This window comes from Euprymna scolopes, chromosome 35 (genome assembly GCF_053919585.1).
Source record: "Euprymna scolopes isolate OS-2025 chromosome 35, ASM5391958v1, whole genome shotgun sequence".
NCBI classification, from domain to species: Eukaryota; Metazoa; Mollusca; class Cephalopoda; order Sepiida; family Sepiolidae; genus Euprymna; species Euprymna scolopes.
Window position 1 is genome coordinate 13,244,721 of NC_136516.1, and position 13,013 is coordinate 13,257,733.

Below are 13,013 nucleotides of genomic sequence, written 5' to 3' on the forward strand. Positions count from 1 at the left end.
TAAAAAAGGGATAGACTATTATGTAGTTGGGAAATTATAATTGTTTATCTGCTGACTAAAATAGATAACTAATAAATTTTATTTTTTATTATTGATGTAAGCATACAATTAAGAAATATCTAATCGAGGCTACATGATTTTAAAAATAAATTGTAATAAAGTATCTTATTATATTGTCAATAACATGGCACAACATTAACAAATGAAAATTGGCTGGTTAAAATCATCAATTACTGTTTTTTTTTTTGTATAAAATATCTCAAGCAATATCATCATGTAGTTACCTATAAAAATATAATAGAAAAAAATAAATGGTATAATCAGTCATCAAAAATTTGTAAAATAAGTAAGACTAGTATTTCATTACTTTTGGGAACATCATCTTAGATGAATTATCATTTGCAAGAAAAATATTTCATGCTTGTGTGTGATGTTTTAAGCCAACACATTTCTGAGTAATACATAACATACTTACGTGCCATGTCAGAATTAGTATCAATTTTCAAAATTTACAAAAATATAATCCAGTAAAAAAATAATTACAAGTATGTAATAATGTTTTAATCTGAAATGCGTCAGTTTAAAAGATCACTAGTGTAAACAACCACCAAATATTTAAAAATAATTGATTCTAATTAATATCTGCTCTCAATTGTTCCACTTTCTTCATAAAGGCAGTCACTTTTTCTGCATCCAAATCGTTTGCCCAGTTTCCATCCTTCTTGAAATAAGAACCAATTATGAGACCATTTGCTTCAAGAAAATTGGACACATTATTTAAAGTGATCCCGGATCCAACTAGCACAGGAATGTCAACAGCTTGTAGAACAGCTGTAATAAAAAGAAAAAAGTAATGCATAATATATATATATATGTGATGAAAAATAATGGGAATAGTATTACAACTAAATAGAGAAATAAAAAGAAACAAACCGAGTTATGTATTCATCAACGTTTCGTCTTTATTTCATTCAGAGGAAGTCTCGAAATAAAGACGAAACGTTGATGAACACATAACTCGGTTTGTTCTGTTTTATATATATATATATATATATATTGTTTTACATAAGCAGTAATGTATTGCTACACAGTCATGAGCATGTTTCGATCAGCTAGTTTTTAGTAACTAGAGACCTCATCAAGCAGACTAGCTTATATGAAAGTAAACTTTGCAATAGCAATCTCAAAATTATATATATATATATATATGTATATATATATATATATATATATATATATATTCCAGGTTAAAAATATCCCAAAGTAAAAACCATCGAATCATCGAATTTCAACAAAGTTGTTGATAGTACTCAGTTAAAAAAGAGCAAGATATTATTTTATTCAATTTAGGTAAACAAAATTACCATAAGTCGCGACAATAAATTTACTGTTTCAGTCTTAAAAATATCGTCAGGTGACAAGAGACCTCGGGTCTTATTCAAGGCCAGTCATTAAATGATATAAAGTCATTGAGTTTGTTATTTGAAAAAACTCAGATGATATTATATGGGGATATATGTACCTTCAAAAAATATATATTTTTTGTATAAACTCGGGAAGTATAAGAGTGTGAAACTAGATACTAAAATAAATGGTTGAAAGATGTTAAAAACCATCAAAGATGTTTGCAAAATATAATAATGAAGATATAAAAAAAATACAGATTAGAAGAGAAGAAAATAAAAAAAAAACGTATAAATTGGTATAGAAAGCTAAAAGAAAAAAAAAAGAAAAAAAAATGTCTCAAAGAAAGTGAAGACAAATGAGATGGGTGTCTTACTTGTCTTCTCATCGTATTATTTGGCTTATGCGGACTCATGTTATCATGATATAGACTGTTTTGACGGACCAAACCTCCGACCTTCTTCAGGTGCACCTTGTCAAACTTGGGGAATCTTCTGCCAACCTCAGGAATCTCTCCGCACGGACCCATGATGTAGTGGATAAAGTATTTGGTAAAACTCAGTTATAAATTACACTTGAAGGTTCAATCCTCAGTGCAGGCGACGGTAAAAATGCAATAGCAAATTACTTAGGAATTCTTACCCAGTCATGGTTGACGGAACAAGCGCATGCTACCGTCATGGATTAAATAAAGGGTGCTGTTTAATATTCTATGCAAATTCCTAAGTTCGCCAGAAAGATTCCAGAGTTCGACAAGATACACCTGAAGAAGGTTGGAGGTTGCATCGACTCAAACATTGTGTGAATAAGCCTCAGGATAGTAATACAAATAATATGAAATATAATTTGGTGATTAAAAAGCGATTTTTTTTTTTGTTTTTTTTTTACACAAGCATCACCACGTTATCAAGGCCAAGAAGCCACTGAGGGATAAGGGTTAAAGAGTGTACAGTAGAAATTGGGCACCATAGTAATCATTAGTAATGAAAATTCGGTAAATTTGATAACCTATATGGAACGGCTCATCAAGAACTTATTTACGTTAGACTTGAACACAACCATATTGTAGTCAGCCGGAAAGCAGGAAAACGGAAGACAATTCCGCAGGCGTGCAGTTCTAAAAAAGAAGCTTTGTTCATGGAATCTACGTTTAGGTTTAGGCACAGATAAAGAGTGGGAAGAATTATTGATAGTGTTTTCAGCTAGACGAGTGTCTCTTGTGAAAGTTTGGCGAGGGGGGACCATAGACTGAAGCTCAGTCGAACACTTTCCATGAAAATAACGATACATCAGAGACAAACTCGCAACATCTCCTCTGTGAGATAGAGATTGCAGGGAAGAGAAAAGGACACCTCCTACGAGGCTACGAAGTCTATTTTGAACTCTATCAAGGCAGGACAAGTCCTTTCTAGCAGCTCCTGCCCAGATATGGCAACAGTATTCCATCCTTAAAAAGCTGTGCCACTGTTATATTTACTGCCGAGGCGTTCATTGTAAGTTAAATTTGTTGTTGATAAGAAAGATGTCTAGGAATTTTTTAGGTGATGGTTAAAAATTTGTTGAGTATTTACTAGTTATGGGATGATTCCAATATTTTTACTGATTCTGATACAATTATCAATTCCTATATCAATTTGCTTACTAATGGGGTAAGTTAATTGAAAAAAGAATTATCAATTTACTAAAAAATATATCTGAATTTGCATTTGACTGTTCCATTTAAAAGTTGATTATTTTTCATTTTGAGGTTGTTTTCCAATTTGAAATTGATTAATCCATTTTGAAATTGATTGTTTCATTTAAAAGTTGATTGTTTCATTTAAAAGTTGATTATTTCTCATTTTGAAGTTGTTTTCCAATTTGAAATTGATTGTTTCATTTGGAAGTTGTTTATTTCTCATTTTGAGGTTGTTTTCCATTTTGAAATTGATTAATCCATTTTGAAGTTGATTATTTCTCATTTTGAGGTTGTTTTCCATTTTGAAATTGATTAATCCATTTTGAAGTTGATTGTTTCATTTAGAAGTTGATTCATCCATTTTGAAGTGGATTAATTTTTTAACTTGAAAATAAGTCCATTTTGAAATTGGTGATTATCATTTTGAACTTGAAATTGTATAGTTATGCAACGATTCCAATATTTTTCCCAATTTTGATACAATTATCAATTCCTTACTAAATTCCTGATTTTGATACAATTGCGGATTCTGATTCCTTATTGATCTTTTAATAATCTATATAATTATAAAACTCAAATGACCTTGTAACGAGTGTTGTAACCCAACATCCGGTTTACGACTTCCGGTTGCACATGTGTACATAAACATAAACCCATAACAGCGTAAACAAATAAACACAAATCGCTACTTTTGCAGAATTTGACCTGAAATATTAACGTTATTTAGAAATTATTATTTAATATGGGAAGGGTGAGGATGTTTTGCAACTATTCTTTATTACAAGTATACTGTCGCAATTTTCGCACAAATAAATCAACTTTGACCCGTTGACAAAGTATTGTTTTACTGTGTACGTTTTCAGCATGTCAATTGCTTTTTTTTTTCGCATTTAAATTATCTAAATAATTGTTAATACTTTCTGCATTTTTTTACATCGTTCATTTCCGTATTTTAAGTTATTTTTACGCAATTTTTTTACGAATAAATCTACTTTAACCTTTGACAACCATAAGAGCATTTTACAATGTATTGTTTTACTGTGTACGTTTTCAGCATCCCAATTGTTTTTTTTTCGCGTTTAAATTAAACGATATATCAAAATTTGAATAGTGCAGATTTACCTATAAGTATGACAAACCACTTATAATTCAATGGCTGCAAGTTTTTTTTTCAAAAATAAACAATTATAAACAGAACGACTCATAGAAATCTATCTATATTCTTTTTTTCATTTTTAATACCCTTTCATAGAAATGTTTCTGTTATATCACAAAAACTATTTTCTTTACGTAATCAGTGTCACGCTCATGCATTAATTCCATAGCTAATATAACATACTGACCCAACGGGTCAAGGGTAGTCTAGTTAACTATAAAATTGTTGTTCTTTCCCCTGATCACTATAAAAATATATGTTAAATGTGCAAATATTTTCTCAAACATACAAACACACTTGTGTGGGGGTTGACTTATAAATTTTAGTTTTACTTAAAAATCAATAAATATTTATTACTACCAGCAGACAATGAAAAGAATCGTTTTTGGTATCGGAACATAGGTACAAATTTTTCCGATTTCGATATCAATTCTGATACCCCCCAAAAGTTCCCATTTTTCCGATTCTGATTAATCGTCGCAATAGTAGTATATACACAACATACCGATTTTTCTTTATTCTTGTTTTTTCATAGGGAAGAAATTCTTTAAAAATAAAACTACTTGATCAATTTGCATGATTTTTTTTATGTACAATATTTTTTCCATCATGGGTATGTACAACATACAGATTTTTATGTATTTTTTTGTTTTTTCTTAGGGGAAGAATTATGTACAATCATCAGTAATCCTTATCGAAAGGTTAGCTCAGGCAAGAAAACCCTGTCAAAAACTATTATATAAACTAAATTGAAACTGGTGATTAGGTACAAGGAAATCGTCCCATCAATTTCTGTGCATTATTTTTTGTGACTAACTCCTGCTCAATCATCGATACTGACAATTAAGATATAATATTTGTTGGAGACGCCCCTCCATGGGATTAATGAACAATCTCATGACGTCACTTCCTCTGGTGACGTCACTTCCGGTAACGAGTACCGGTGCCCGGCAGTAAGAGATTGGTATACGGCCAAGGAGGTAATGTGCAAACCCCCAACAGAGGAATGGTATTGCTCCACCCGCCTTGCCTATAATATATGTGAATACATGTTTGTTTCTAAAAGTCCTGTGTTCCTTTCGTTTTATTACCATTTAACACCATAACAATATTTCTGAATCTTTTTTAGATAAGGATTTATAATATGGATTATTTGGACTGCTGTTCTCATCTTGGGTATTATTCTTGCAACATTTCAGCTTATATAACTTTCTGATATAATGGACTGATCCAACACCCCTCAAATGAATGGACTGTTACGTCTATAAAAAGACAAGCAAACACTCCTCACGTGGGAGACAGAATTTAGTACTAAGCTGTCAATGGACGCTTAGAAATGTGTGTACCTTTTTACCTAAATAAACCCTTTCTGTACAACCCCAGTAATGACTTGTTATTCATATAATCTACGATATAACACTTTCGAACTTCTTTAGGTGTATCTTGATAAGGGAATACAAAAATGGAAACGACTCGATGCTCATTCCATTTCATGAATGCACCACACATTTTGAATTCTAATAACTTCGGTTCATCAGAAAAAAGAATGAAAAACATTCTTTTCACCATTCACTAATAAGAAGTATTGTCAAGATACACCTGAAGAAGATCAGAGGTTATATCGGCCGAAATATGAGAATAACACCAAAGGTGAGAAGAGTAGTTCGAACAATCCACGCAATAAATAGAGGTATATCATCATATTTTTATACGTCTTTTGAACAAAACAGGATTGATTGTCGAAAATAAAATAATTGTTGATTAATTGTGGAACCATCTACAAAGCTAATCCTAATCGAAAGTTTAGCTCACACGGTAATACTCCATCACAATTTATTAAACAAAGTGGTGCGTAAGTAACTTTACCATTTTCAAATAAAATATCTTTGTTGTAAATGAGTGCATTTTATTAATTCTTTTTTTTTTTATATATATATAATTTAAAGATTAGGATTTTATTTTGAATCGTTCAACAAAAAAAAGAACAAAGACACCCTTTTCACCATTCCCTAATGAGAAGTATTGTCAAGATACACCTGAAGAAGGTCAGAGGTTATATGGGCCGAAATGTTGTTAGAATAACATCAAAGGTGAGAACAGTAGTCCGAACAATAAAAATAATACTTAACAAAATTATTTGTCACTCTTATTGATATCAAATAAATGAAATGCACAAAGAAAAATAGCAGTGTCCGTTAACAGAATTACTCAAATGAAACCAGCTATGCTTACAATGAATTCTGCGAGGTATTAAGGTGCCATCTATTTAACCCTTAGGCTATGCTGGCTGTTAAATTTTTAACACCTAGTTTTCTTTGATTGAGATTGTCGGACTGACTTCCTCGTCTTGGTTGTTATAGTCACAACGTTTCGGCCGTTTTGCCCTCCAGCCTTCATCAGGTGTTTTGTATCGAACTGGGTAACCGTTTGTTAGGAGTCTCGAACCCAACCCTTTATTATTATTACGGGGGTACCATGTTCAGACTCCAGCTAGGCTCTGGGACATAGTTGTTGATTCTCTGTTTTGAATGTTACTTTTCACTGCCTTCGTTCAATCTCAATCAATGAAAACATCTCATCTAAAAAATACAGACAATTACTACGTAGTTTTCTATTACAAACAACTGCAATAATGGCGTCTTCAAGGAATATGGAATTTTTCTTTGCCTTAATTGCATTAATCAATGAATGAAACCTATGCTTGAAACTCGTGTTTGAATGTTTGTATTGTTTTTTGATAAAAAAAAAAATTCTTTTTCAAAAGACCCTAGATTTGATTTTATGTGATGTGAAAAAATTCACACCCACCGTAGGCAATGTGTGTAAAAATACCGTCGTAGCTCAAGAGTCAAGGGAGGATGTGATGAAGACGTGACCATTTAAAAAAACTAACTACCTTCTTAAAAATCAATTATAATCATTAATTAATATTCATGGAGAAAGAAAAGGTAGGTCGTGGATTTTAAACCAATTTTGATCTGTGTATGGTTTTAGCATCTCAAATTTGTTTTCTGATTTGGTACCATGCTGCTAGCAGAGCGCCAACTTATCCTTCTTCACTCACCCAGTTCCGCTACCGGTGCCAACACACGTGACAGTCGCTTTGTCTTATAAATTAGCTGTTTACATTTGAGCCGGAAGGAAAATATCTAGATCTGTAATTCTATCTAAAAGAGACACCGACTGGTGATAATCCATACTGAAATTAATCAGATTAAGAGAGATTAACTTGGAAGACATTCCCTTTACGTATCATTCATCACAGCGGAAGTAAGACACGAAATTAAACACCAACAGAAATTAATTTATCTTGCTGTATTACGCGGTACGTAATAAAATAGTCTTACATGTTAAAGTGAGAGGATCAATTAAATATTTTATTTGCAACTAGTGGAACTCGTGTCGTGATGTTGCCTGGGAAATTTACAAAACCAAGAAACTCCTGCTAAAATTTTTGGGGGGTGGGGGGTATACTCACTGACTTGTTTGATTAGACACAGTGCAAGTACATGTGCATTGTGTGTATGTGTTGTGTGTGTGTATTGTGTGTATGTTGTGTGTGTGCATTGTGTGTGTTGTGTGCGTGCATTGTGTGTGTGTTGTGTGTGTGCATTGTGCATGTATGTGTGTGTGTTGTATATGTATGTATGTGTGTGTTGTGTATATGTATATATGTGCGATGTGTGCGTGTGTGTTGTGTGTGTATGTGAGTGCTATGTGCATGTGTGCGTTATATGTGTGCATTGTGCATGCATGTGTGTATGTTGTATATTATATATGTGTGGTATGTGTGTGTTGTGTATATCTATGTGTGTGCGATTTGTACGTGTGTGCTGTGCGTGTATTTGCGTGCTATATGCATTGTGTGTGTGCATTGTGCGTGTATGTGTGTGTGTTTTGTATATACATATATATGTATGTGTGGTATGTGGGTGTGTTGTGTATATGTCTGTGTGTGCGATGTGAGTGTTGTGTGCATGTATGTGCATATTGTGTGTATATGTGTGTGGTGTTTTTTTTACTTTATAATTCACTAGCTGGCCTGTATCCTGGCATTGTCCAGAAAAGAAGATTAACTGAAGAAATTCCATGCCTAACCTTGAACGATCAGACACAATCACATTCATGTGACTCAAATTGTGCGTACTGAACTATGGTAGTGACTTGTACAGGATAAAATCCATTTCACTTTATTAGATATTTTTCTAACTGAATCAAAAATGTTTGGTATACACAATTTCAAAATGAAAATTGTTTGAAGAGTTGCAATTGGAAATTGAAATACAGGATTGATTAAGTATTTCGTTTGCAACTAGCAAAGCTCATATCTCGGTGTTGCTCGGGAAAATTGAAGCAATCAAGAACCTCCTGCTCCCCAATATTTTTTGGGGAAAGAGGGATACTCACTTACTTGTTTGCTTGGATACAGTGCATGTATGTCTGTGTGTGCATGTGTTTGTGTATGTGTGAGTGTTTGTGTGTTTGAGTGTGTGTATGTATGTATGTATGTATAATTATGTGTGTGTATGTATGTGCATGTGAGTGTGTGTGTGTTTATGCAAGTGTTTATATGTCTCTGTGTGTGTGTTTGAATACATGTATGTGTTTGTATGTGTTGCAATATCTTTCACTCATAATCGAGGTATGCTTCCTCAAAGTTGGGAGATCCTATTTATAAATGCTGATGCTAGGAACTGATGAATCAAATTAATTCACATTCTGCTATCAATCAATCAGAAACCAGAATTGCTCTATAAAAATTGAACCTTGCGCATATTTTTTTTTTTTGTGTCAACAAGACAAGGATCTTTTGCTCTTTGGCTACAAAATTATAAAGTCCGGAACCTGTACAGAACAGCTATCCACTGAGAATTCGTCATTTTAATATATATATATATATATATATATATATATATATATATATATACGTTTTATTTTTTATTACCGTATCTTTCTGTTAAGTTACAATATTGCTTCAGCTACTTGGCCGTTTTTTTAGCTTTCTGTAAAAATCTGAGGATGCTACAGACGGCAAAAAAAAAAACGTATATATACAGAACTTGGGACTATTTTACCATATTTGTCCAAAATTTTCTGTGTATGGCTATTTAGCAGTTTTGCATGGTGCTGAACTCAAATTTAAATATGTTAAGACCTTGGGGACTTTTTATGGCTAAATGGGTCGGAGGGGATGATGGACTTAGTCATTTCTTTTTTGCATAGTGCAGAACTCAAATTTACATATGTTAGCGCCTAAAACTGCACTGTTTGTTCATTTTCACCAGGATTTGACGTCCCCTGGGGACTTTTGGGGCTAAATGGGGGGGGGGGTAAAATGCTGAACTTAGTCATTATTTTATGCCTCGTTCGGAAACTCTTCTGAAACTAAATATGGCTTACAACTCAAGAGTATGTATGTGCGTGTGTGTGTGCATGTGTGTGTGTGTGCATGTGTGTGCGAATGCATGTACGCATGTGTGTGTGTGTCTGTATGTGTATGTGTGCGTTGTATTTTGGATGATGGGCTTTTTTTGTACTCTACAATTTACAACTGGATTGCAACTTGTTGAAAATCAAATAAGTCCAACACAAAGTAAATTCCCAGCAACACTCAGCCTTTATGTAACATAATCGTTATTCTTCTTCAATTACATTTTAACACTCTGACCCAACACATTGTATCTGAGACAGTCGCAAAGGAAAACAAAAAAGGAAATAAATTCTGTTCAGCCTTATCAGTTGTAATGAAATGCATTTATTCTTCCAAAATAATGCATTGCCTCTCATTTAAAAATTCATAGTTCATCTCATCTGTCATGAAGATAAAAGTCTCTTGCCACCAAAGACCAAACGTTCTTCTTCTTCCACAGCATGCAATTTCTTCTCCTGATCCTTGTCACATGGTGCACTTTTTTCTCTCTTTGTTCTTTTTCTTCTCTTCCTCCTCTGTGACGTCACTTTGTGCACTGGCTTGGTCATTTGCATATGTGTTGTGCAGCAGCTGTTGCTACCAGTGCTAGCGGCTCTGTTACATTTATGCAATATATGAAAAAGAACATTCTTAAATAGAGCTATGAGTTATATTAAACTAGAAAAATTAATTCCTTGAGGTTGTGGTGTCCACCTTACGGATAACAATGAACTCTTTCATGTACATAAAGACCGGAGGAATATGTTTCTCACACATTTTTTTAATGAAAATTGCTCTAGATAAGGTATGAAACCACTTGATGTAAGTAGCAAAAAAAAAATGCTACTCCAAGGTCAAAAAACAACCAAAAATAAGTGTAATATGGATAGATTCTGTTGTGGTGACCACCTTACAGATAACAATGAACTCTTTCATACTGGAAGAATATGTCTCTCACATTATGTACACATCATACACACTTGGCAATCGGACTGACATATAACCATATTTCTTATTCGTTGTTTTTGCTTTTATGTTCAATAGATGTTATTTCTACTAAATACTAAGTTTTTTCATGTCTTTTTTCTGGACCCTTTCCAGCCCACAGAATAGTTTTGCACCATTTTTATGCAAGGATTACGATAAAAAATTATAGTCAGCTAATGTTACTTCCTAATTTCCGGCATAGCGCTACTGGAAACGGTAACAAGGTAAATCAGGTCTTTCACTTTTATTCTTCTCCAGTATTTTTATTGCGAAGCGATTTATCGAAATAAAATATGAGAAAAGGACATTACTGAAAAAGTATACAATAAAAATTAACTGATCTAGGGAGGTACCCTTTGAACCCCTGCCACAATCAGGCTAGCTGCACTGGGTCTATTTCCGCATGCCACCAGGTTATCCTGATATGTACTTGCGTACTAGTTGATATATTCCCTTTTTACTGTCGTAGGGTCCCAATACATAACACAACCAGCACTTTTATGACTTTTGAATTACGAAACCAAATAAACATTGTATGTCAATAACACAGTTAACGTGATACTGAGTTGAACACAACTTGTTTGTGTCAAGTTCAGTGCACAGAGGTCAAAGGGTTGAGGCTAACATAGATCAAACCCATTGACTTCCCTTGACAATGCTTGCACCTGCATGCATCAAGGAAGGGGTTACGAGGCAGGGCAGTGCAGTGCAGTGCAAGTCGGTTTACGGGGATGGTATGTTTGATCTGGCATAATGATGATACATTAAAATTGTGGGGTCTGCGTACGCGCCTGGTCCACAAAAGTATGGAAATAAAAATTTAAAAATTAAAAAAAAAACGTTTACAAGTGTTTTTGATATAGATGTACATAATAATACTTCGATAAATATGTTTTAACTTAAATAGGGATGGTATAATAAAATTGTAGGGTCTGCATTCGCATCTGGCCTCCATAGAATGGAAATAGGTACAAACTTTAATAAAGACTTTTCATATCTATCTGCATAAGTATACTTTGATAATTATGTTTCAGTTTGAAGAAATATGCTATAATAAAATTATGGAGTGTTCATTCGCGCCTGACCTCCATAGAATGGAAATATGTCACAAAGTTTAACAAGGTTTTTAATTTAGATCCACAAAATATTGTGATAAGTGTATCAGTGTGAACAGGTATGGTATAATAAATTATGGGGTTTATCTATTTTATTTTTACTTTCATCATATTTTGCTTTGGTTTTGATACCCCCAAATTCGAATCTATCTCTTTACAACCCTTCCTTTTCATAACCTATCATACTTTCATAAATCAGTTTTTGAACCCAGTCAATGACGGGTACTTTTGCTAGTATATATATATATATATATAATAATAAAACAAGTAATTACATTTCAAAATTTTTGAGATAAGGATTGATAATTCGTATTATTTGGATTCTTTGGACTATTGCTCTTATCCTGAGTGTCATTTTTGCATTTCAGTTTATGTAACCTCCAATCTTATTCAGGTGTGTCTTGTCAAACTTGGAAATCTGCACGGAATTTTGAACGGAACCCTTTATTTAATCCACAGGGGTAGCATGTTCTCATTCCATCAGCTATGACTCAGTCATTCACAATTGTATTTTGAGCGTCATCCACACCGAGAATTGAAACTTTAAACTCCAGAAGTGTATTTTATTTTACAACTGAATTTTACCAAGCATTCTATCCACTACACCAGGAGTCCACTCAAAATTTTGTGCGAAATTCCTGAGTTCAACAGAAAGATGAGAACAGTAGTCCACAGAATCCAAACGCTATGAGCAAGTAATTTTCACTAATTTCTTTAAGCTTTGTTTTGTAATTGCCAGGAATTTTCTTACCTTGAACTTCATTTTCGTCTGTTGCAGCACCTGTCGCCGTTCCAGTCACGATGACACCGTCACTCAGAAAGAATTGGGCAGCTTTTGCCGTTTCGATGATGTCTACATCACTCGTAATTGTATGGGCACTAACAAAAAAAGAGAAAGATACAGTTTTATTGATAGTACATACCTTAAACTCTAGTCCTCTTTTAAGTAATCTCCACCGGCTGCAATACACTTGTTGTACCGTTCCAATTACTTTTGGAAGGTCCCTTGGTAGTCTTCTTGTGTGAGCTTGTCAATAACTCTTTCATCCCATCAATTGTCTCATAACGACAGCCTGTAAAGTTTTTCTTAAGTTAAAGAAATGGCCAAAAGTCACAGGGAGCAAGGTATGGACTATACGAAGGGTGAGGAACTGTCTTGATGCCCGTCTTGGTCAAATAGTCTTTGGTAAGGTTGTGTTGTAAACTGGTGCATTTGTGCAAATCTTCCGCATCTTCAGTTCCTCAAAAATAATTGTGTGTACA

At 33.6% G+C, this 13,013-nt stretch overlaps 1 protein-coding gene across 1 annotated transcript in view; it reads right to left on the reverse strand.

Annotated features, from left to right (window-relative positions):
* Positions 1 to 234: 234 nt before the first annotated feature.
* Positions 235 to 13,013, reverse strand: part of LOC145259694 (uncharacterized protein F13E9.13, mitochondrial-like) — a 136,036-nt gene continuing 123,257 nt past the window's right edge. The window contains exons 5-6 of the mRNA XM_080117363.1: positions 12,502 to 12,629; positions 235 to 831 (exon numbers count right to left, since the gene is read on the reverse strand). Of these exons, the coding sequence (XP_079973489.1) occupies positions 632 to 831; positions 12,502 to 12,629 (328 nt within the window). The 3' untranslated portion in view covers positions 235 to 631. The remainder of the gene's footprint in view (positions 832 to 12,501; positions 12,630 to 13,013) is intronic.